At 42.5% G+C, this 26423-nt stretch overlaps 1 protein-coding gene across 1 annotated transcript in view; it reads left to right on the forward strand.

Annotated features, from left to right (window-relative positions):
* Nucleotides 1–26423, forward strand: part of PPP1R16B (protein phosphatase 1 regulatory subunit 16B) — a 151965-nt gene that overhangs the window by 92635 nt on the left and 32907 nt on the right. The window contains exon 3 of the mRNA XM_020990809.2: nucleotides 22846–22916. Coding sequence (XP_020846468.1) covers nucleotides 22846–22916 — 71 coding nt within the window. The remainder of the gene's footprint in view (nucleotides 1–22845; nucleotides 22917–26423) is intronic.

Here is a 26423-nt window from a genome sequence, read left to right on the forward strand (position 1 = left end):
TGAATGAATGTGAGCCTAGTCTCTTCCACAAAAGCTGGAGATTCTGAGGTGAAGTATACTTAGAGAGTGTACTCCTAGCATGAGAGACAACCAATACAAAGGCATGACACAGAGATGAATGTCAAAGTTAGAGAATAGGATAGTTTGGCTGGAACATAGAATTCATGAAGGGAAGCAATGTGAAATGTGCCTAGAAATGAAGCTTGGAGTCAGGTTGGGAAAGACTTTAAATGCCAAATACAAGAAGTAGTATTTTAACCTAGAGGCAATGTTATTGTGTTGTGTCAGACTTTTTGTGACCCCATTTGAGGTTTTCTTAGCAAAGATACTGGAGTGGTTTGCCATGTCCTTCTCCAGCTCATTTTACAGCTGAGGAAACTGAGGGAAACAGGATTAAGTGACTGGCTCAGGGTCACACAGCTAGTAAGTGTCTGAGACCAGATTTGAACTCAGGTCTCCTGACTTCAGGCCCATCCTTGTACTCACTGAGCCACTAGCTGACTGTAGAGGTAACAGGGACCTACTGAAGATTCTTGAGCATTCCAGCAGAAGTAGAGGGAGTTGGTGGGAAGCAGGTTCCAGAGAGGAAGACCTTTCTGGAGTTCAAAACAAACAAGCAGATCCACACCAAGAGTACAAGGTCTTATCTTTTCCCCTTCCTATAACTTGAACCCACTTCTTCTCTTCTCATTGTAGAGACTAGCCTCCCCACTTGGGTCAGAGGCTCTCTCAGGGAAGATGTGAGTTTTTATGAAAACAGAAATATTTTCCTTATTTTCTACATCCCCCACATAGAGCCTGGAGTGGGAGGGCCCCTGTGGGATGAAGCCATTGCTGGCTCTCTGGCCAGATGACCACATGGGTAAAAAAGAGCACAGACACTCTCCCCCTTAGGACATAAGCCTCCATGAGCCAGATCGTCTGACGCTCCTTAATAGCCTCACGTCCAGAGTCAATAAAAGACTACCAGGCCTCTTTCGACTGACATGTCTATCAGTAAAGATCCTATTAGGACAGCGGAAGATGGGTCAGCCAGAAGCAGCTTGATCATTAAGTTAGATTTGCTGGCTCAAGTTTAGAAGATTTTGTATTTGGTGAGTGATTAAATATTGTGGGTGTGGGTATGAGTGCAGAAGCAGCTCTCTTCACTTGAATACAGGCAGTATTTGAGGGAGAAAATAAAGAGCAGCTGGTGAACACAGCATTTGGGCCAGAGTAGTGTGTGCAATGAGCAGATTCAAGATGTAGAATTATTCTGGGTTGGCCATTCCTTCTCTTCCCAAGGGTTGAAACAGATGCCTGGTTCTCATTTTCTAACCATTGTTTAATATTTGTGAGTGAAGTCCTAACATTCTGTGGCGCAGTGGAAAGAGTATGGATGTGGTGATGCATAAGGCCTTCTGGGGGATGGCAAGAAGTATGATTTGAATGAAGTTGAGGGTTTAAGTTCAAGGGAAGTGAGAGATGAAGGTGAAAAGGTAGCTAGGGCCCAGACTGGGGAGGACCTCAAATGCCAGGCTAAATTTTCTGATTTTAACCTATTATTAAAAAAAAATCATAGCTGAATGTTTACATGGTGTTTTACAGTTCACAAAGCGTTCTATAATATTTGACAGGCTTTTCACAAATGCCTCCTATGGGCCGAGCAGCATAGTGGATGGAGACGTGGGTTGAAACCCTGCCTCTGACACATACTGGCTGTGTGACTTTGGCTAACTTAACCTCTCAGAGCAGAACTGTTAGCCATCTGCATTGGGAGAGGAAGTTTCCTCACTGGCTGTTTCCTACATCAGTGCAGTCACAGGTCTAATCTAAAAAGCCGTGTGCCAGTCCTCATGCCAGGCCCTGAGGAGATATATTTTCTCTTAGGCATTTTATCCAACTCTTATGTAATATTTTGTATTATAATTATCTATGTATGTGTCATATCCTTCTACTGAACTGCAAGCTTCATGATTAGGTAAGACGTTGCATCTTATCTAAACTTTCTTCCTTCTCCAACATCCTCAGTATATTCTGTGCATAGTAAAAACTTAATAATTGTTTACTGAATTGATCTGGATAAAAAATAGGGAACCTGGGATTCTTAGGGAGCTGTTTCCTAGCTTTGTGATCTTGGTGAGTTACTTTCCCATTCCCCCTATTTTCTCTTTTCCAGAATGAGGCTATAATATTTACATCATTTACCTTACAGGGCTATTACAGTGTTCAAATGAGGCAATCAGTAATGATTAACAATTATTTATTGTCTATGCTGTGCTAGATACTGCAGATACAAATATAAACAGCCTCTGTTTGTATTTATCCATGAGCTTACATTCTAAATGTAAGGGATCTATATGGTTATTGTTATTATTATCAGTGTATTCTGGTCTAACTGAGAACTCTGGGTACAGATATAGGGCTAAGAGAGAATAACAATAACAACAACAGCTATATTAATAACTAGCATTTATGTAGCAGTTTAAGGTTTGCAAAACACCTTACAAATATTATCTCATCTGATCCTCACCGCCACCCTGGACAGTATATGCTATTATTATCCCCATTTTATAGATGAGGAAACTGAAGCAAAGGCTAAGTGACTTGTCCAGTGTTACACAAAATGTCAGAGGTTAGATTTGAACTCAGGTGTTCCTAATTGTAGGCCCAGTACTCTAACCACAACGCCACCTAGTGGCCATGTAAAGAAGTAGAAAACAGGGATGAGGGTGTTACGGTTCACTATCTGTTACTTACTGTTAACTCCTAAAAAGTGGATTCAAGTCCCATCAACAAATATATTTCAGCTCCCATTTGCATGCCCTTTCAGAGACATTCTCCCATGCTTGGAACACTATTCCTCCTCACCTCAGCCTTTTAGAATCCTTATTTCCTTCAAAGTAAAATGCAAGTTATGTCTCTTAGAGAAGTCCTTTCTTGATTCACCAATAACTGCTGTTGCTTCCCTACAATATTTGCCTTGTATTTACTTTTACATATTTTGTATATATTTGATTAACAATCAATAAACATTTATTAAGCGCCTACTATGTGTCAGGTACCTTTCTAAGCACTGGGGATACAAAAAGAGGGAAAAGACAGTACCTGCCTTCGAGGAGCTTGCAATCTAATGGGGGAAATAGCAAGCAAACAAATAGATACAAGGCAAATTACATACAGTATAAATGAGAAATAATTAATAGAATGAAGACACTGAAATTAAGAGGTTTTGGGGAAGGCTTCCTGCAGAAGGTGAGATTTTAGTTGGGACTTAAAGAAAGCTATGGAAGAATTGGGGAATAATGTGTAATAAGACTGGAAAAGTAGGACGGTCTAGGTTGTGAAGGACTTTGAATGCCAAACAGAGCATTTTGCATTTATTTCTGGAGACATAGGGAGCTATTGGAGTTTATTGAGAAGGGGTGGTGACATGATCAGGGATCTGTGTTTTAGGAAAATCACTTTGGTGGCTGAACGCAGGATGTACTAGAGTTGGGAGAGGCAGGCCCACCAGTGGCTATTGGCAGTAATCCAGGCGTGAGGTGATGAAGGCCTGCACTGGAGTGGTGACAGAGTCGGAAGACAGAAGGGGACATATTTGAGAGATGTTGCAAAGATGAAATCAATAGACCTTGGCAACAGCTCGAATATGGGGGATGAGAGACAGTGAAGAAACCAAGCTAACTCCTAGGTTGTGAGCCTGAGAGAATGGGAGGAAGGTGTTGCCCTCTAATAGGGAAGTTGGAGAGGGGGAATTAGGGGGGAAATAGTGAGTTCTGTTTTAGACACATTGAGTTTGAGATGTCTACTGGACATCCAGTTCAAGATTTCTGAAAGGTAGTTGGAGATGTGAGATTGGAGGTCAGCAGAGAGGCTGGGGCAGAATAGGTAGATTTGAGAATTATCAGCATAGGGGTAGCTAGGTAGCACAGTGGATAGAGCGCTGGCCCTGAAGTCAGGAGAATTATCAGCTTAAAGATGGTAATTAAATCCATGGGAATTGATGAGATCACGAAATGAAGCAGTATAGAGGGAGAAGAGAAGAGAACCCAGGACAAAACCATGTTCAGTTAGAGGGTGTGATTTAGATGGATATCTAGCAAAGGAGAACGAGTAGGAACAGTCAGATTGGTAGGAAGAGAATCAGGAGAGAGTGGTGTCCCAAAAACTCAGAAGACTGTATCAAGGAGGAGAGAGTAATTAACAGTGTCAGAGGCTGCAGAGAGGTCAAGGAGAATGAGGATTGAGAAAAGTCCATTGGATTTGGCCACTAAGAGATCATTGGTAACTTTGGAGAGAGCAATTCAGGTGGAACGAGAAGGTAAGAAACCAGATTGTAAGGGGTTAAGAAGAGAGCAAGAGGAAAGTGGGAGGACCTATTATGGATAGTCTTTTTGAGGAGTTTAGCTACAAAGGGCAGAAGAGATATAGGATGGTAGTTAGCAGGGATAGATGGATCAAGTGAGAGTTTTTTCAGGATGAAGAGATGTGGGCATGTTCGTAGGCAGGAGGAAATGAGCCAGTAGAGAGGGTGAGGTTGAAAATAAGTGAAAGAATGGGGATGACAGAGGTAGCAATGTGTTGGAGAAGACAGGATGGAATGGGATCATTCGAACAAGTAGAAAGAAGGGTTAACTTTGGTCAGGAGTAAGGCCATTTCATTATGTGAAACAAAGGTGAAAGAGGAGAGAGTGGAAAAAGATATCTGAGTGACAAAAGATGAGGAAGAGGAGGGAAAGAGCTCATGGCAGATTGCCTTAATTTTTTTCTGTAAATATAAGGCAAGATTCTCAACTGAGAGAGTTGGGAGAAGGGAGGCATAGGAAATTTGAGGAAAGATAAAAAAGTTTGGAGAGTGGGACCATGTGTTGATAAGGGAGGTATAGTAGGATTGCCCAGCAGTAGTGAGGGCTCAGTCTGTTTACATGTTGTAATGCTCTAGTAGAGTATAAGCTCCTTGAGGGCAGGGACTATTTTGTTTTTGTCTTTGACTCTCCTTTGCCTAGCTGACAGGTGTGGGGAGCCTTGTGGCCTCAACGCTACACTTGGCCTTCTAGGTCCTTAGATACAGCCCTTTGACTGAATCCAAACTTCAGAGAACAAATTCCCTTAATAAAAGGATTTGTTCGATTTGTTCTGTAAAACTTGGACTCAGTCAAAAGGCTGCACCCAAGGACCTAGAAGGCCACGTGTAGCCTTGAGGCCACAGGTTCGCCACCCCTAGAGCACAATGTCTGGCATATTGGTAATTAATATTTGATTACTGTGATCAATAGCTTGAATACTGTGACTTCCCGAGTGCCCAGCCTTGAACCAGTTACTGGGTGTGGGGTATGTGACTATGGGAGAGGGAGAAGACCTTTAATTTAATTTAACAAAGATTTATTAAATGTCTACCACATACAAGGCATTGTGGTAGGGACTAGAAATATAAAGAGAGCTATAACACAGACCCTGCTTTCAAAAGCACTTAAAACCTAAAGGGCCCACACACAAAACACAAATGTAAGGCAGCATGTAAGTTGTTAATAAATTAAGTGATTCAGATCCTGAGTTCTCTGGAGGTACAGAGAAGGGCTGGGATAGCTGAGGTGAGCCTTTGTGAGGGATTTTGGATAGGCCTTGGGCCTGTTATAATATACCTTTTCCTCTGGCTCAGTTTTTTTTCTCCTTTTGTTCATGCTGCACTGATTTCATAGTTCAGCTGTGATTCATTTCTTTGCTGGTGGGTTGGAGCGAATTTTCTCTGTACAGTCCGCCCCCAGCTTATGAACAGGTTGTGTTGCAAAAGTTCATTTGTAAGCCAGTTGTTTGGAACTTGAAACACATTTCCTCATCAAAACAATGTGAAACACAGTGGTGAAGTTCCCAGGCTAGCTCACAAAAGCCTAATTAACCCCTGATGTACCTAAAATCCTCCTTCTTGTGGTATGAAGGGGATCCTTGAGTCCTCCTTTGGAGTATAAGTTCTGCCGGGGTTGGTGAAACTGGAAAGTACTTGAGCTTGGATCTGGTGATGGCCCCAACTCTATTATCTAAGGGCCAGCCTAGCCAAGGTCAGAGAGGCTAATCACCAGTCTGACCCCTGTTGATAAATCTTTTGGTCACAGTAACTCTTGGAGAAGAATTAGAATTAAAATCAGAGATCCTTGAAGCTTTCAAATATATGAGAACATATCATCATAATACAGCCTTGGCATCCCTGGAATTTTGCCTTCATCTTGTCCAGGTGATGCCATCTGGGAGCACTGCTTTATCTCATGCCCACTCCTCCATGTTATCTATGTTCCAGTCATTCTAGTTTACTCTATCTCCTGCTGTTCCTCTATTTCCCCCATCACTGTGCCTTTTCTCATACTGTTGCTTTATGCTTAGAATAGACTCCTTAATCAACTTCTTCAATCACTATCAATTGGTCTCTCCTCCTTCAAGGACTGACTTGTATGCTGCCTCCTTCTCCATGAAGCCTTCCCTCACCATCTTTCCTACCCCCCAGGTATACTATGTGTACCCCTTTCTCAAATTTCTCATATCACTTGACTCATAACACACTTAAGCATTAATACAAGGTAGAAAGTTAGAAGGGTGGAGTGGTGATCCAGCCAAAATTATACTCATCTATAAGGCAGCAAGGAATAAAGCCAGGTCCATATTAGTGGGAATAATGAATAAGTAGTTGCAATATTCAAATTCACACTGCAAATTTCCATGGGCTGGAACCAATCACCACATTTTATACATGATTATAACTTCAAATAATATGAATTTGAATAAGGCAACCACTTATTCATTATTTGCAATAATCTGGAGCTAGCTGGATTGAGAGCTAATCTCCGAGACAGAAAGACCTGGATTTAAGTGAGACCACTGACTCTTACTGGCTGTGTGACCCTGGACAACTCACTTAACCTTTCAATGCCCCCAGGCAATTCCCTCAGATTGTTAATTGCAAATCTGCATTGGTAGACAGAATTTCCTATATCAAAGAAATCATGTTTTACCAGAAAATAAATTACTTGTTTAAAGAGGGGCACTTAAATATTTGTTTGTATTTATATCATATTAGACTGTTTCTACGAAGTGGTGAACTCTTTAATAGACTAAACTCCTTGAGGGCCCAACTATTATTTTTCATCCCCCTTCCCTCAGGTGCTGAGGGGTGGAGACTCCCTCAACTAGTCCAGGATGAAAATCTATGCTATAATTTCTATGGCCAAAAAATTTCTCCTCCTATGGCAACCCAATGATTAGCCTCTAATATAGTTGGCATTTAATAAAGGTTTCTCAAGTTAAGTTGAATTGAATTACAGTGGATTAATCAGATGGTGTGGTAGAAAGAGGGCTGAATCTGAGTCTGAACACTTGGGCTTCTCTTCCCCCCCCCCCACTTCTAACACTTATTAGCTATCACTTCACCTCTGAGCCTCAGTTTCCTCTTCTAAAATGTAGACACAATAATATCTCCCCTACCTACCTCACTGAGTGACTGGTTGTTATTTACTTGGCCTGGCCTTGTGAGAGTAGGGTATGAACAAAAGAATGTGGGGGCTTTTTAGGGAGATTGTCAGGGCACTGTCCTCTTCCCTTCCCACCAGGCCAGACTCCTCAACTTCCCCATCATGCCCCAGAAAATTCTCCATCCCGGAAGATCACTTAAGCCTTGGCATTCATACCTCAAAAGTACCTTTATGCCTCTCTTTCTGATTGGAGGGCTTCTCCAAGAACCTTTGTTTAAGGAAGGGTCCCTTCCTTAAATGAAGGTTCTGGAGGAGCCTAGGCAGCCGTCTTTTCACTTCCTACCAGGCTTTAATACAGGCCTGTCTGTCACCCACTGCCCTGTACCTTTCATCTCCCCTCTTCCTCATTAGAATGAAAGCTTCTAGGGGCAAGGACCACCTTTCTTTTTGCTTGTATTTGTACCACTAGTGCTGGGCACAGCGCCTGGCACATAGTAAGTGCCTAATAGATACTTGTTGACTGACTGATTGACTGTCCTGTCTGGGTCTTGGTTTCCCCCCTTGTCATGATGCCATCTTACTAGTCACCCCAAATTTATTTAAAACAACAACATCCCATAAGGATTAGAGAAATAATGGTTTCATGGGGTTTGGAGGCTTTTAGAGAATGTCAACATTTCTTGTTCTTGTTTCTTGTCTGTATAGGTAAATACCTAGAATGAAGTCTAAAAGCAGAACTTGAGCGGACACATACACACACACACACACACACACACCCCATGGCCTATATAGTTTAGTTCCTTTAACACAGAGAGTGAAAGCCTGTGCTTTTCTGAAGGAAGCACACAGACTGCTGCTTTCCCTTTGTTCTCTCAGCCCATCGGCTTTCCTGGCTTCCACCCCCCCTTGGCCCCGTGGGGCAGCAGAGGGAGCCCGGCCTTCACCCTGAGGTGAAGGAGGCTGCTGCAGAGGTGGGTATTATTCATGTAAGGGTAGGAAGAGGTGGTGGGAGCTACACTGAGCCTGCACCTGATGCTTGAGTCACTGGATTACTCATAGTGGGGAGATGAGGAAGGAGGCCCATCGTGCTGTGAGGGAAGTGATCAGGGACTTCCTGTTGGCTGGTTGAGGTGGGGTAAACTAGGGGTAGGTAAAGACTTGGGATTTGTAGCCCAAGATCGTAGTAATAAAAGCTCATCAAAGAATCACAGAATTTTACCCACAACTGGAAAAACATTCCCATTGCTATGTAACTGACAAATGTCCAGACAAAATAGCCTTTGCTTGGAACCCTCCAATGAGAAAGAACCACTACTTCTCTCCCCCTCACCATTCTCTTTCCCCTCCGCCACAGCAGCCCATTGAAGCTCTAATTACTCTGAGCTTTTCCTGACTTCAAGCCTTAGTTTGCTTGAAAATTCAACCTGTGGGCAGCAAAATGGCACAGTATCTAGAGTTCCGGCCTTGGAATCAGGAGGAACTGAGTTCAAATCCAGCCTCAGACACTTGACACTTAAAAGCTGTGTGACCCTGGGCAAGTCCCTTAATCCCATTGCCTCAATTAAAAAAAAAAGGAAATTTCACCCATTGCTCCTGTTCTGCTCCCTGGGGTCAAACAGTGGAAATCTAATCCCTGCCCCAGTCTTGCTTTTCCAGGCAAACTATCTCCAGTTGCTTCAATCAGTTCTCTAAATACTCAGACTCAAGGTCCTTCACCAACCTTACTGTCTTCCTCTGGACATTTTCTGGCTTAGCCACACCCCTGAAATGGGTATCTAAAACCAAATGCCATACCCCAGATGTGGTCTGACCAGAGCAGAGGGAAACACGTGGTTCAGCAGGACTGTTACCTCCTTCTTCCTTCTTCCTGGAAGCCAGGCTTCTCTTCATGCTACCCAAAGTCACCTTGGTATTTTTGGCTGTCACTGTTGACCCGTTGTGGCTTTGTCATCTGCTAACACCTTACTGAGCCAGCTGAAGGGTCAAGGCACCCTGAGGGAGAGGCAGGAGGCAGCAAGTACCAGGCAAGTTAACCCACTGCCACCATCTTGACTACCACCTCTGCCCCTGAGACCTAGATGGAGATAACCTGGGACTCTGAAGCTGAGAGCCCTGGGAATAGCAGTGCTGCCCAGACCACCTCTGCTTTCAGCCTGCCCCTGATGATATCATTGAGGGGATCAATCCCTGTAAAGAATGGACTGACCAACTACCATTGACAGGCAGGTAGACCCAAGAACCCCATGAATGGTAGTGACCCCTCCCCCAGCCTAGACCCCCTAGTTATCATCTGGGAAAGCAACTGCTTTGGGGAAGGAGCCAGCTATCCCCACCTAACTACCAACTAACCCACTGGGCAGACAAGCCAATCTGGCTAAAGCATCATGGCACCCTGAGGGAGAGCTAGGAAATATCATGTGCCAGGTGAGTCAAATCACCACTTCCACCACCTTTCTTCAGACCCCAAGACCCTTGGGGAAAGCAGCACCCCTCAGCCCACTGGTCCTCCTTCTGGACTAGCCCTTGCAGCCATCCTAGGAAGCCACTCTTGTGGAGATGTGGCCTGGCCACTATGTCAGCAAGTACTGTAGATCCTGTCTTCTCAGCAGCCACAGCTACTGAAGATCCAGAAAAGAAAAAGAAAGTTCTGACCTTCTTTCTCCACCATATCCCAGCGGCCTTCTTACCCTGGAATACACTTCTGCCGCTGTAGCCTCATCCTTGGTTGGTCAGTTCCTCCTATAACCTCCATTTTAAGGAAAGACTCAGGCTCTCCAGACTTCTTTCTCTACCATGCCCCATGTGAATACCTCCTCATCCCCTTTCCTGCCCCCAGACTAAATGTAGTGAAGAATATCTACACCAGTGCATTGCCATGTCTATAGTGGTGTTACCTGGGTAGGGTTAACATCCTACTTGGAAAAGCCAAGTTTTAAGATCTATGACATTGAGATGCAGAGGTGAGATATTTTCTTGACTGAATGATTCTCACAGAGAGGTGTGGCTATGGAGTAATGAGTCTCCATTGGTCACCAAAGATAATTCATCTGACTACACATGCCTCAAACATATAAGTCCTAGTTTCAAGACTTGGGGCTTGGAGAGGAGGATTGGTCAGTGCCCTGAAGTCAATGAGATTGTATGAAAAAAATCATGAGGGGTACAAACTGACTTCTCTCTGGGCAACCCAAAAGGGAGTGGCCTGGAGTGATACTTGGACTTAAAGAGCTTTGTCCAAAATAATTCTACTTATGCATGCTTCATTATGGCCAGAAGGTGACCTGGGGTCCTGAAGGTATCACCAGTGAGGCCAGAGCCCTGGCAGGACCTACAAGGCTGGGAAGCACAGGACTGGAGACATACCGTATGTCTGTTGCCTGGCCAAAATGGCCTTCTTGAAATTCAAGCCATCTATAGTCATATGAAAAAATGCTCTAAATCGTTATTGATTAGAGAAATGCAAATCAAAACAACTCTGAGGTACTACATCACACCTATCAGAGTGGCCAACATGACAAAACAGGAAAATGATAAATGTTGGAGAAGATATGGGAAAATTGGAACACTAATACATTGTTGGTGAAGTTGTGAAATGATCCAACCATTTTGGAGAACAATTTGGAACTATGCCCAAAGGGCTACAAAAATGTACATACCTTTTGATCCAGCAATAGCACTTCTAGGGCTATATCCCAAAGAAATCAAACAAATGGGAAAAGGACCCACATGTACAAAAATGTTCATAGCAGCTCTTTTTGTGGTGGCAAAGAATTGGAAATTGAGAGGATGCCCATCAATTGGGGAATGGCTGAGCAAGTTGTGATATATGAATATAATGGAATACTATTGTGCTATAAGAAATGATGAACAGGCTGACTTCAGAAAAACCTGGGAAGACTTGTATGGTCTGATGCTGAGTGAAGTGAGCAGAACCAAGAGGACTTTGTACACAATAACAGCCATGTTATGCAATGACTAATATTGTTAAACTGAACCCTTCTCAGCATTACAAGGATCTAAGACATCTCCAGAGGCTTCGGGATGGAAAATGCTTTCCACATCCAAAGAAAGAACTATGGAAGTCAAATCGCTATCACTTATTTTTCCTTCTGTTGAGTTTTGTTTCCTCTTTCTGATGGTTCCTCCTATTGGTTTTAGTTTTTACTTACAACTTCACTAATGTGAAAATATGTTTAATGAGTATGTAAATGTAAAGCCTATATCAGATTGTGCACTGTCTTGGGGAGGGTGGGGGGGGAGGAAGGGGGAGAAAAATTTTCAACTCAAAAGCATATGGAACTGATTGCTGATAAATCAAAATAAATTAATAAAATTTAAAAAAAAGAAAAAAAAAGAAAAAAGAGAAAAAAAACCCAAAATGGCCTTCTTGCTGTTGCTCACACAAAGCATCCTATCTATCGCCCAGCTGTACAGTCTGTCCTCATGCCTGAGAGGCACACCCTTCCTCACAAAATCCCTAATTTCCTTCACTGCTTGGCTCAAAGGCCACCTACCATGTGAAGCATTTCCTGATCTACTCCATGTATTGGTGTGTCCCTTTTCCCCCCTCAATTTGCCTTGTATTTATTTCATACATTTTTGTATAGATTTACATATAGGAACAAAGCATATGAAACTAAATTAATGAAAAGCATTTATTAAGTGCTTACTATGTGCAAAACACTATGGATACAAATGGAAAAGTAGAGGTAATATCTGCTCTTTTGGAGCTCATATTCTAACAGGGGAATATAACACATATGGGAGGTTTGAGCCTTGAGTGCAGTGGAAAGGCTTACTGGTCCCTAGGGTATCACAGCAACACAGATGCATCTTCTCTAGTCTACAATCAGTCAAGAAGCATCTACTAAGAGCCTTCAGTGTTCCAGGGATACAAAGAAAGGCAAAAGACAATCCCTGCCCTCAAGGAGCTCACATTTTAATGGAGGAGACAACAGGCAAATCATTCAGTACATACAAGATATATACGAGTATTATTCTCAGAGGGGAACGCACTTGCAGGGCCTGGGAAAGGTCTGTTGCTGAAGGTGGGATTTGAACTGTGGCTTGAAGGAAACCAGGGGAACTAAGGGTCAGAGATAAGGATGAAAAAGTTTCCAGGCATAGGGGACAGTCAATGCCAAGACACAGGCATAAGAGGTGGAGTGTTGGGTTCAAAGAATCACAAGTAGATCATTATGGCTGGATTGTAGAGGATATGGAAGGGAATTAAGAAGGCAACAGATTGTATATATGTGATAAGTGAAGATGACAGAAGTCTTGCCTGGTATACTGTAGGGGCTTAATAAATGCTTGTTGATTTGATTGTCATCCAAGGATCAGCCTTGCTGAGTTTTTGGAGATGCCCCTCAACAGGTTTCCTGGAAGATGATTCAGCTTTTTGGCCATATCAACTCTGAGGGGTGGAGGGGCTAAAACCTGAGGTCTGTCATGGAAGAGGCCATTCACACTGATGAGAGCTTTCTTCCTTCTTTTTTTTCTTCTTCTAATGAACTTAAACATTTCAATACAAAAAGAACGGAAGAGTATCATATATGAAATTATAAACCTGTCACAGTTATTAAAAGTTTATATCTCTTCTGACCTTCCTTCTGCTCTGTCCTGTGTTTTTTACTGTTCGATACTCTTTTTTTGTTTCATCACCATCACAATATCCACTCCCTTTATACCTCCTCCTCACCTTAAATAAAAGCCTTCCCTCATAACAAGTACAGTCAAGGGGAGCAAATTAACACAGGGATTGTGTCTGAAGATATGTGTCTCATTCTGCACCTCTTGCAAATCAACGCCTGTCAAATCAATGCACTATAGAAGTCTGAGAAGTGGTGACCTCTCCAGAGCTTGTGACCTTTTGCTTTTTTTTTTTTGGCAACATTACAGAGTCAACCTTGGCTAGAAAAGGTTGTCTCCTTTGTGACTCACACATTACCCAGAAGCCTGACTTCCTACAATTCTTCATAAAATTGTCAAATCTCCCATTGATAACTTTCACTCACCACAGTTTTCACTAGCCCTTTGGTGTTCTAGTTAGTGTGGCTGGTAGAGGTAGAGATGTAACTAGTCCAGACCCATTCTCTCCCCTTCTGCATCCCAGGAGTACTCCTAGTTTGAATCACACCATGTCTGTGAAATCTTTGGAATCATGGCATTCTCTTCATTCTGGATGCTATGATTATCCTTGTAGTTTTTGTTTGTTTGTGGTTCATGCGCCTGGGTTGTCATCTTAGGAGCACAGGTTTAAAATTGGAAAGGACTTTAGAGATCATGTAGTTCAGATAAAGAAGATGAGGCCCAGAAAAGCTTCAATGTCTGCCCTAATGCCACCTAAGTAATCACTGACAAGGCTTGGATCCAATTCCAAATCCTACACTCTTTCCACTCTACCAGGATCCCTTCTCTGTTTCTCTCCAAATGTCTCAGCGTGGCTCTGGAGAGCCCAGTGATAGAGAATAATAGCTCATATTCCCATGGCACTTCATAGTTTTCAGAATGCTTTCCTAAAACTTCTCTTTAATATAGGTAGCATGTTATTTTTGGTTGTTTTTCAGTCGGGTCTGACTCTCTGTGACCCCAATTTGAGGTTTTCTTGGCAAAGATACTAGAGTGGTTTGCCATTTCTTTCTCCAGCTCATTCTATAGGTGAGCAAACTAAGATAAATAGGGCTAAGTGACTTGCCCAGCTAGTAAGTGTCTTAAGGCCAAATTCGAATTCAGGAAGATGAGCCTCCCTGACTGTAGGCCCAGCACTGTATCCACTGCGCCACCTAGCTGCCCAGCACATTATACTCCTTACCCATTTAACAGATGAAGAAATTGAGGTTTAGAGAGGTAGACTTTCCCACAGTCACAGAGCTTGTAAATAGTAGAGGCAAGATTTGAATCCAGGTCTTCAGATTCTAAATCCATGACTCTTTACCACATCACACTGCCTCTATATCACCCAGTATTGCTCTCCATAGATCTGCATAGCCCTCCACGGCCAACTTCTGTTGCAAATACTCCTTCCTATTGGCCTCTTCTATGTGTTTTTTTTTATTTAATTTTTGTTTTGTTTTGTTTTGCGAGGCAATTAGAGTTAAGTGACTTGCCCAGAGAAACACAGCTAGTGAATGTTATATGTCTGAGGCCAGATTTGAACTCAGGTCCTCCTGACTCCAGGGCCAGTGTTCTATCCACTATGCCACCTAGCTGTCCCTATTGGCCTCTTCTGAAGGGAGCTGGACTTTGCTGCTATTCCACATGTGTTTCTGTCATCTGACAACTGATTGCCCTGGAATTTTATGTATTTTGCTGAGTCTTTTCAACCTGGCCCAAGCTCACTGAGCTGATTAGACCGTGGAAGATGGAGGTAGCTGTGGTATAGTGGAAGGAGCATTAGGTTTGGAGTCACAAGAACAGGATTTGGGGCCCAGGTCTACTTGCTAGCTGTTCTATGTAAGCCACTTCATCTCACTAACTTGCACTCATAGAGTGCTTTAAAGTTTACAAAATGCTTTTCTCGCAGCAATCCTGTGTGGTAGGTGATGGAAATATCCTCATTTCCACTCTACAGATGAGGAAACTGAGGCTTGAGAGGTCGTGGTCCCACTGCTGGTAACTATTGGGTCAGGATTTGAGCCCGAGTCATTGGGTTATTTCAGCTATTCAATGTCCTTATCTATATAATAGGAGTAATGCTACTTGTATCACCTTCCTGATTGTGTGGTATAGGGAGAGCTAGCTGGCCTGTGAGTTAGGCAGTCCTGGGTTCAAGTGCAAACATGCTGCCTGGGTGACTGAGCAGCTCACCTCCTGCTGTCCAGACAACTCTTAGAGACTGAATTTCAGAGAAGGTGCTGATCGCCATTAGTAGAGGAAGTTCTAGTGCAGGAGTTCTCTAGTGAGGCCGAAGGTTCCCCACCCATTAGTGCTTTGCGTAGTTCCTACAATATAATAAGCACTTAATAATGCTTCTTGACTTCCTCACTGGGAGCTCCCCCTACGAAGGAAATCACAGGTCAGGTTAAGAAAATGAGAAAAAGAGGCAGCTAGATGGCAGTGGATAGAGTACCAGCCCTGGAGTCAATAGGATCTGAGTTCAAATGTGACCTCAGATATGATACTTACTAGCTGTGTGACCCTGGGCAAGTCACTTAAACCCATTGCCTAGCCAAGAAAAAAAAAAGAAAATGAAAAAAAGAAAAACCTTAAACTAGCTGCCCATAGGTCTGTTGTTAAGATTGAATGATAAAATATGGACAAAACACTTCACAGATCATAAAGGTCTATGCGCTCAAAACTTGAGTACAACCGTTCCTTGCCTTCTCCAATCCAATCAATCAACATTTATCGTGCCTACTATGTGCCAGGCACTATGCCAGATGAAACATCCCTAGTCCCTCCCACTAATCCTCTTATGATGTGAACCAACAGTGGTTGCCTTACTGTGGACATTGCCCAGCTTTCCAATGTTCTTCTGAAACGGTGGCATCCAGAACCGAACACTATAGTTCTAGTTTTGAGAACAGTAATCAAATGAACACTCCCATTCCTGGAGAGTACAGGTCAGTTGTCTTTCCTAGGACTCCTTGTGGCATCCCTGACAGTAGTCTGTCTCCTGGGCCCCCCTTCCCCTCTGTGTGTTCTCTTTTCCAGTTAGAATGTTTGCTCCTTGAGGTTAGGGATGATCTTGCTTTGTGTATTTGTCTTTCCAGCCCTTAGCACAGCACCTGCCAGTCAGTCCATAAACGTTTATTAAGCACTGGGGATACTAAGAAAAGTACAAGACAGTTTCTGCTCTCATGGAGCTCATAGTCCAATGGGAGAGACAATAGATAAACAACCACATACAAACATGATACGTGCAGGATAAATTGGGGACAATCAATAGAGAGAAAGCACTGGCATTAAGGTCGACCAGGAAAGGATTCTAGTAGAAGATGAGGTTTTAGCTTAGAATTGAAGGAAACCAGGAAGTCAGGAGGCAGAGATCAGGAAGGAGAGTATTCCAGGCATGAGGAGAAGCCAGTGAAAATGTCTAGAGTTAGGATATGGATTATCTTGTGTGAGGAATAGCCAGGAAGCCAGTGACACTGGATCACAAAGAATGTGGGGGTGAGTGAGGTGTAAGAAGACTGGAAAGAGGGTGGGGCAGAAGCTTTGAAACAAGAGTATTTAATATTTGATCCTGGAAGTGATAGGCCTCTCTCTGTCTTCCAGAGTTGTCATAGTCCAGTGACAGGACAGAGTCGAAACAACTGGTGATGACTTGAGATGCAGTGGATGACCCTGGCATCTTCAATGTCTAACCAAGCTCTAAGTGCTCCACAGTGCCTGCTTCAGCTGCCTTCATGGCCATTGGAACAAATTATTCTCATCTGCCCATTCCAGCAAGGGAAGTCTTCATATGCTTGTGGTAGACATCCCCCAACTCACCGATGGGCTTGAGACCCCTCAGTTACCCTCATAACCTGGTTTAGCCCATTTGCCCAAATGGTTTCCTGGAGTATGGCTGCCGCACATGGTACAGCTTCTTGGAGGTACTGGTGAGAGTTAGGTGGAACAGGTGGACACCAACGGAAAGCAACCCTCACACCAGAGCTACTAGTCTTCTCTGAACACGCCCTACACTCTAATAGGTTAGGTGCAGTGTCAAAGGAAAGAAGGGGCCATATTTCTTGTGAGATGCTGTGGAAATCGACAGGCCTTGGCAACAGATTACATATGGGGTGTGAGAGGGCAGAGTTGGAGATGATACCTAAGTTGTGAGCTTGAGTGACTAGGAGGGTGGTGGTACCCTCTATAGTAATAAGGAAGTTAGGAAGAGGAGAGGGCTTTGTGGAGTGAAGATAAGGAGTTCAGTTTTGGACATGTTTTGTTAAAGTTGTGTACGGGACATCCAGTTTTTATTGTTCAATGGGTAGTTGAAGGTGTGAGACTGGAGATCAGGAGAGAGGTTATGTCTAGATAAGTAGATTTGAGAATCATCAGTATGGAGATGATAATTGAATTCATGGGAGCTGATGAGATTATCAAGTGAAAGAGTATAGAGTGGGGGGATGAAAGAGGGCTCAGGACAGAGCCTTATGGGACACCCACAGTTAGCAGTCATGACCTGGATTAAGATCCAGCAAAGGAGACTGAGGGTGTTGGGTAGGTAGGAGAACCAGGGTAGAATAGTGTCATGAAAACCTAGAGAGGATAGTATCAAGGACAAGAGGGTGATCAATAGTGTCAAAGGCTGCAAAGAAGTCAAGAGGAATGAAGATTGAGGGAAAAGCCTTTAGATTTAGCAGGTTTTAGATATAGATATATCTAGCCTATAGAATTTAGATCTAGCCAGCCTATAAAATTAAGAAGAGATTAAGAGGTGGAAGCACCTAATGTAGACAGCCTCCTCAAAAAGTTTAGCCACAAAAAGTAGAAGAGATATGGGATCATAGCTAGTGGGCCTGAAGGGATTGAGTGAGGGTTCCTTGGGGAAGGGAGAGACATGGACATGTCTGTAGTCAGTAGGGAAGCAGCCAGTAGGTTGGGACAGATGGAAGATACCTGAAAGAGTAGGGATGATAGGGCAATCTGTTGGAGAAGATGGGGTGGAAAGGGATAATTTCTGCATGTGTAGAGTTGGGTTTGCCTTCACAATGACCACTTCTTCATGTGCCTGGCACGTAGTAAACAATAAATAAATCATTTTTTATTTCTTCATATGCCACATGTGGTCTGACTAGGGCAGAGTACAGCAAGATTCTCTTCTCCTTACCTCTGGAAGTTATGTTTCTCTTAATGCAGCCTGTAATTATATTAGCTTTTTTTAAAATCTGCTGTATCACACTGCTTTGAGCATTGAGCTTGCAATCCACTCAAACCCCTAGATGTTTTTCAAACACCCTGCCTCCTATCTTGTAGTTGTGAAATTGATTTTTTGATCCCAGTGTAAGATTTTAGATTTACCTCTATTAAATTTATTTATTAAGTTTTATTTATTAACTTTGTTAAATTTCATCTTACTAGATTTTGCTTAATACTCTAGTTTGTCAAAATCTTTTGGGTCCTGACTCTCTTATCCAGTGTGTTTCTTGTTCCTCCAAGACTTATGTCTACAAACTTGAGAGGCATGCCTTCTTTGCCTTTATCCAAATCATTGGGCTAAGCACAGATTCCTGGATCATGCTACCCTACAACTCTTGCCAAGTTGATGTTGAATCATTAAGGAATACTTTTTAAGCATGACTGTTCAACCAGTTATGAAGCCATCTAATTATATTAGTATGTGGTCCACGTCTCTCCATATTTAACACAAGAATGCCATGAAGTATTTTGTCAACTGCTTTACCAAAATCTAGGTAATCTAGATGCCATTCTTCTTATCTACCAATTCAGTAATGTTACTTTAAAAAAAAATGAAAAGATTAAAAAGTTAGCCTGAGGTGACCTGTTATTAAAACCATGCTGTTTCTTTATATTTATCACTTCCTTTTCTAAAGGTTCACTAACCACCTCTTTAATAATCTGTTACAGAATCTTTCCAGGATTTGAAGAAATGTGTGTGTGCGTGTATGTACCCTTCTTTCCAGATAACTTCTACTTTTCTGCATCAGAACTGTTTCCCTTTCTGTCTTCCAAATTTCATCCTTGAAGGCTTCTCACCTTTCCTGAGCCAACGTATCACATAGAATTTTAGTTCATGGGATCCTACCTATCATTCCTCTGAACTTACTGACATCTGGTTTTTTTTTTTAAATCTAGGGTGCATTCCATACTATCCCTGGTTTTGCTCCTCAGTCATGAATTCTACTTGCTCCCTCTTCCACCAAGATTCTCATTACTTCCACCCCAGCAACCAGTTCCTTTCTATTAGTAAGAATCAGATTAAAAATTGAATTTCCCTTGTTGGCTCTTCCACTTCCACATTTGGAAGGATGATATAATTATTAAAGCAAGTCAAGAAGTTATTAGCTGCTCTAATATGGGGGGGGAGAGAGAGAGAGAGAGAGAGAGAGAGAGAGAGAGAGAGAGAGAGAGAGAGAAGAAGAAGAAGAAGAAGAAGAAGAAGAAGAAGAAGAAGAAGAAGAAGAAAAGAAGAAGAAGAAGAAGAAGAAGAAGAAAAGAGATAAACAAAAAGAGAGAGACAGACGAGATAAGAGAGAACATGAGGGGAGAAAGAAGGAGACAGAGAGACTGAGAAGAGAAACAGATTCAGAATATATCTGGATAATTGAAGCTCCTTATCACTAATAAGGCCTGCTTCTATGCTTCTGATCATTTCCCCAAACTCTCCTTTTTTTTCCTTTTTCTATCCCCAGTGGTCTTGTAACATACTCCAATAAGATTATCTCCCTCCATTTTTTGTTACCTAAATACTGTAGTTCCTAGTTTTCTTCCCATAACTATTTTTTTTAATAAACCCCTTTCACCTGTTCTCTTCCTTTGTTTGAATAAAACATGCCTTTTCAAGGCATGGGTTCCAACTGTCTCATGTATAACTGTAAGGTCATGGTTGCTTCCTAATGTTAGGACACTTAGGTCCTCTTGCTTATTAACTTTGAGTGGAATATATTTGGGATGTTTTTTTTTAAAAAAAATACTGGCTTTTTACTTGAATTTTCCCACCTGTGAATATCTGAGTGTCTCGTCTACCAGCTTCTTTGTTTTAGTTCCTTTCTATGTTATCTAGTGTGGTAGGTTTAAACACGATGTGTTTACCCTCCTTCATCCTTTCAATTTGATTTTACTTGGTTGTGTACATGTTTTATCTCTGCTCCCAACCCCAATAAGATGTAAGTTCCTTGAGGACAAGGATCTAAGTGGGTTTTTGCCTATATACCTAGCACAGTGCTTTGACCATGGTGTCTGCTTAAACAATGCTTATAGGGTTGAATTAAATTGAATTCACTCCAGAGTATGATATACTTCATCAGCCTACAGTAAAGGCTCCCAAAGGCCTGGACCCAACAACTATTAGCTGTAGCGACCATACGAAGTTATTACCTCAGTTTACTCACCTTTTTGTTTGGTCAGTCGTTTCAGTCATGTTCTGCTCTTCATGACTCCATTTGGGGTTTTCCTCGCAAAGATACTGAAGCGGTTTGCCATTTCTTTCTCCAGCTCATTTTACAGAAGTATATTGGAAATAAAGATACTTATACCACCTACTTCGATTCAAGAGAGAACTGGATTGGAATCCCTGCTTCAACAATGACTACCCTTGTTACATTGGATATGTCACTTTACACTTCTCCCTCAGTTCTCCCCTCAGTAAAATGGGGATTATAATACTTGTACTAACACCCTTGCAGAGTTGTTGCATGGAAAGTGATTTGTAAGCTCTAGGGACACTTGAGAAGAAGAGCTCCAAATCATTTGGAGACCTTGGCTGGTACCTAAAGGTAGTTTAGGAAGATTGGATTACTTCCTCCCAGGGCTTTGGTGCTCAAAAGAGGATTAAATGCTAGCTCCTTCTGCCTTTGAGCAGTGCATCATTGCCTATACCCTCCTATCCAAGAGGAGTTCTAGTTTGTGTCCCTTTATTTGGAGATTCTTCCATAAAGGAGGATCAGTGCAAGAACACACTGGAGTGTGAGAAAGCTTTTCACTGTGTTCCCAAACCTTGAGTTCAGTATTTGACCTTAGAGACTGGTGTCTCTACTTCTGTCCAGCCTGATGCAGCTCCCAGGTACCTGAATCTCCATTCAGACACAAGACTCGCAGGCATAGGCATGCTGGGGGTGGGGACTCCTCCAGCAAGAGACCAAAGCATGTTTCCACTAGACATTGGAATCCAGTGTTGAGGGGCTGTGATCTGAATCACTGGAGGGAGAAGACTCCAGGAAAAATCACCAATCCTTGAAGTCACAGAATGTCTGAGATGGAAGAGACTTCAAAACAGAAGATACAGTTTCAGAGCTGCAAGGGACCTTATATGATCTATCTAATCCAGGAGTTCTTAACCTTTTTGGCTTGGACCTCTTTGCAGAATAATGTTTTCAAGTGCATAAAACAAAATACATGGGATAAAGAAAACCAGTTATATTGAAATATAGTTATCAAAATATTTTTAAAAATTCTTGGACCCCAGGTTAAGAATTCCTGATCTAGTGCAATCCCCTCACCTGACAGAGAAGGAAACTGAGGCACAAAGAGGTTAAATAACTTAGTCTGTGGGTCAGGAAGATAAGTCAAGGGACACTCCTTTCTGCCAAGTTTCCAGTGCAGTATCTTGTTTAATCCCTCCCACATCAGTAATGATCTTCATCTTTAGACCTCTCTAACAACAACAAAAATGTTATGTAGAGTTACCTTCATTTGTATCCTATCCTTATAGTAAAATGTGAGCTCTATGAGGGCAGAGGCTATGCATTATCAAAGCTTTGTACCTTCTATAGCACCTAGCATAGGACTTTGCACACGGTAGGTCCCTTAACAAGTGTTTGTTGAAAGAGATACAAAAGTGAGTAATAATAGTGCTTTACCAAGTGTTCTTACAATAATCCTGTGCAATACGCAAATGTTATCATCCCCATTTTACATAGGAGGAAATTGAAACTTAGAAAGGTGAAATCTCTTGCTTAGATTTTCACAGTTAATTACCTCCAAGTTGACTCTATCCTCTGGAGAGGAACCTTAAGAGCTTGGCTTATAAGTTTGTGAAGAACGTATGTGGCAGAAAGTCACAGTGTAGTAATACTAAAAAGAAAATCAACAAAATCTGAAGGAAAAAAAATGCTCCAAAGAAAAAGATCAGATAGGAACGTGAAAGCAAACAGGACATTTTTGTTATTTTTGTTAAAGCTTGTGTGTGTGTGTGTGTGTGTGTGTATGTATGTGTATGTGTATATATATATATATATATATATATATATATACATATATGTGTATATATATACACATATATGTATATATATAATATGTATTTTTTTTTTGGTGAGGCAATTGGGGTTAAGTGACTTGCCCAGAGTCACACAGCTAGTGAGTGTTATGCGCCTGAGGTTGGATTTGAACTCAGGTCCTCCTGACTCCAGGGCCGGTACTCTAACCACTGTACCACCTAGCTACCCCTCAATATATCTATTTTGAAAAACAAAACATAGGTAGTTTGGAATTTGTAGTTTTATGTATGATAATTAATTATTCGATTAATTTACATGAGTGCTTATTTTGTTAATGGTTACTAAGTTCAGAATTTTAACCTTTAAAAATAAACTTATAAAAACCAGGTAAACTTGACTATATTGGATATGTAACTGGAAATTAATGTTCTGTTTTATGCTTAGAGAAAAAAAAAGAAGCTGCCACTTTTCCAAAACATGAAGAAAGGATAGGCTGGGGGAGAATTGGGGAGTGGGAGAGTGGCACAGCTTTCCTTTGGCATGAGATGCTCATCTCTCACCATCCTTTCCCTTTCCAGTACGCTACTTTCTGAAGAGCAAGATAAGCCCTGACCTATGCAATGAAGATGGACTCACTGCACTGCATCAGGTGAGAACCTAGGCTTGCCCCTGCCCTAGAGTCAAAGAGTGGGAGGGAGGAAGTGAAGGTGTCCCTTCTCCTTTCCATCCCTAGTCTATTGGATAATCCTGTATCTCCTTTCTATTCCACATTCCAGGGCCATATTTAGGACTAAAACATTTATACTAGTTTGTTACAGTGATTAGAGATTGATGAGTTTCCCATTTTAAGGCAATGCCAAAAACATCAGCCATGTTGAGACAGTGGTCTTGGAGTTTTTGCCTTTAAATGGGTTTATTCGTTGCCAGCTGATGAATAGCTGGGGCAACAGTCTAATGGCCCAGGTGGGCTCCAAGGCTCTGATATCATCTCCCTTTGTGGGGTGGTGATGGACCTCAGGTGACAGAATTATATCTCCTTATTGCCTATCGAAGAATGCATAAACTTATCCTGGCATCCAAGGCCCTCTTAATCTTGTTCCACCCTTCTTTGTAGCCTTATCTCATGCTACTTTCTTTCAGATACTCAATGTTTCAGCCACCTTGGAACTTTGTACCTTTTTCTTATTTTGCCCAGTGGCAGCATCATAGGATAGAAAATTTTAGATGGAAAAGACTTTAGAAAGGCCCTCTAGTCCAATCCCCCCCCCCCACTTTACAGATGAGGTGGAAGCAAAGAGCAGAGCTTGAATTCTAACCCATGTCCTTTGACTCAAGCTAAGGATACTTCAAAGAGGCCCTGTGTTCAGCTCTCCAAGAATGGGAAGGACTGTACATGTCTCCTGTTGCATCATTTCCTTATGCTGTGATGGGCAGCTTTAAAACTTAGTGTCCAAGAGCTTTCATTTGCATCCAAGGCACTGGCTCATGCAAAGTTCACAAAACAGCTTTGGAAAACTACAGCCATATCTTCATGGAGCAGCATGTTCTGTACCAAGGTCTATATTTGAGTGAAGAGCCAGCAGGACAGGGTGGAAGTTATATGGCCTGTAAGGAAACTGAGGTGGCAGGAGCCAAGATGGTGGAGTGAAAACAGTCACTTGCTTGAGCTCTCACCCAAAGCCCTCCAAATACCTGTAAAAAAAAATGGCTCTAAACAAAGGCAACTGGGGTGGCATGTGTGCACATATGTGCATATGCATGTATGCACATGTGTGCACATGGGACTATGTTACAGGATAAATCCTGGGTGTGGCCTTGACCCAGTTCTGAGGTTTGGTGCCTCTAATCTCTATCAATCCCTCTCTTCCTGTGTGGTAATATTGGCCAGGCCAAGGCTCCTGGCCAGGATCACTGTAGCTGATCAAGCTGCCCATTCCCAGTAGCTCCTTTCACTGTGACCTCCAGCAATCATTATTTCCCAGGACAGACACATTGTGATAGTAGTATAGAATTGGAACTGGAAGGAATTTCAGAGGTCATCTGGTCCAAGACCCTCATTTTTAAAAAATCTGTTTTTTTTTAATAATTAAAATGCATTTTTTCTCCCTCCCACCCTCACCTCTGATTGAAAAAAAAAAAAAGCAAAACTCTTATAAAAAATTTGCATAGTCAAGCAAAACAAATTCCCACGTTGGCCATGTCCAAAAAATAAACGTCTCCATCTTAACCTGAATTCATCACCTCTTTGGCAGGAGGGGGAAAGTATCCTTCATCACTAGTCTTCTGGAATTATGGTTGGGCATTGCCTTGGTCAGATCCTTAACTCCTTCAAAATTTTTTGTTGTTAAGTTGTTTTTCAGTAGTGTCACCCAGCTAGGAAGTATCTGAGGCCAAATTTGAACTCACAAAGATGAGTCTTCCTGACTCCAGACCCAGATCTCTGTCTATTGTTCTGTCTACTATTATTGTACTAATTGTTCTCCTGCCAACCCCTTCATTTTACAGATGAGATTGTATCAGAAGTAACTGTTCCCTGCCCGCACCCCCCCCCCCCCCCCCCCGCGCCTCTAGGCCTAGGGCCCTTCAGTGATTCTCCTTAACTTGTTAGATAACTTGCTAAGAGGACGGGCAGGGCCTGCAGCAGGTGGGGGTGGGGAACAGGAGCTGGGTTGTTAAGCTCCATCTGAACACAGCTCATCTTTCTGACTTCTTTTCCAACAATGGTAAATGCGCTCATTGACTACCCTTCTCTCCCTAGATGAGGTTCTTCTCTCAGCCACCCTCACCCCTGCCTGGTGCTGCCTGTTGTGGTGTCACATGTACACAGAAATAAGTGCCTCGGGTGTTAAGAAGGGCTTTTTGTTTATTAGGATGCACTTTCCCAGCAAAGGGAGCCACAATTTAAGCTTGGGTTGCAGTGGTCACTTCCATGGCGCCCAGCCAGAAAAGAGACTGCTGCTCTGGGGTCACTGGCCTAAACTTATGGATGTGCTGGCCCAGGGTCTGTCCCCTAATGAAGGCATGCGGAAGATCTGAGGGTCCAGACCTAATTCCTGCCCTGGGATTGGCCGTTACTGTGACTGCTTCTCTCTTCTGTCTCATCAGGAGTTCATGGGAAGGGCAAAGATGTAGACCCGTGATGATTATTCCTTGGCCTGACAATCTTGCTGGCTGTCATGCCAGGGGAGTGTGAATGTTTACTGGAGGTGGGAATGGGACCAATTTGTGAGTCATCCATGTGGGGACCTCCCTGGTGAAGAAACACCATCCTACTATACAAACTAACAATAGATCCACAACTTATAACATCTCTTAGTCCTAGAGAGTTGTCTGGGCTACTGTTAGGTTAAGTGACTGTGCTGTGTCAGAGGCCAGACTTGAACCCAGGTTGTCCTGATTCCAAAGAAGTCTCTCTATCCCCTACTATACACTGCTTCTTAGAGGTTGTTCCTATTAATAATTCTCATAATGATTTGATAATGATTCAATTCAACAAAAACTTATTATTAAATTCCTATGTACAGGCACTGTGCTAGGTTCTGGGGATATAGTCTTTGTGAGGCATGTTAGCTCTGTAAAGGGCAGAACACATTGCTGCCTACGGAGGGCAGGCTCCAGGGTGGGGATGGAGGTGTGGGGTCACTGCTGGGAGGATGTGAGTAGTCAGTGACCTGCTTGAAGACATGAGATACCTAGCAAGCTAAAGTGGGGGGAGATGTGTGGATCCTGTATTAGTTACTCAGCCATTAGGGCCTGGGGGTAACCAAGGGGAAAGTCGAGGAAGGAAGATGGAACCTGCCTAATTTTTATTGCAGTGAAAGAGCCAGATTGGGATTAGGAGACGAGTCTGAGGCTCAGCTCAGATATTTGCTTTGTACGACAGTGAGCAAATCACTTTATCACTTTGTACCTCAGTTTCCTCATCTGTAAAATGGGCTCAGTAATATGTATATTATTTGCCCCACAGACTTTTTGTTTGTTTATTTTGGAAGAAAGATCTTTGTAACCTGTAAAATGCTATAAGAATGTAAATTATTAGTGGCCTTCCTAGTTTGCTCTGGTAATCTGTGTGCAGATAACTACAACCAAGGAAAGCTGAAGAGAAGCCACTAGCAGCCGGGAGAATCTAAGAGATGCCTCGTTCCTCCTTCCCCCA

The sequence above is a fragment of the Phascolarctos cinereus genome, unplaced genomic scaffold (genome assembly GCF_003287225.1).
Source record: "Phascolarctos cinereus isolate Bilbo 61053 unplaced genomic scaffold, phaCin_HiC Scaffold_2;HRSCAF=192, whole genome shotgun sequence".
Taxonomy (NCBI): Eukaryota; Metazoa; Chordata; class Mammalia; order Diprotodontia; family Phascolarctidae; genus Phascolarctos; species Phascolarctos cinereus.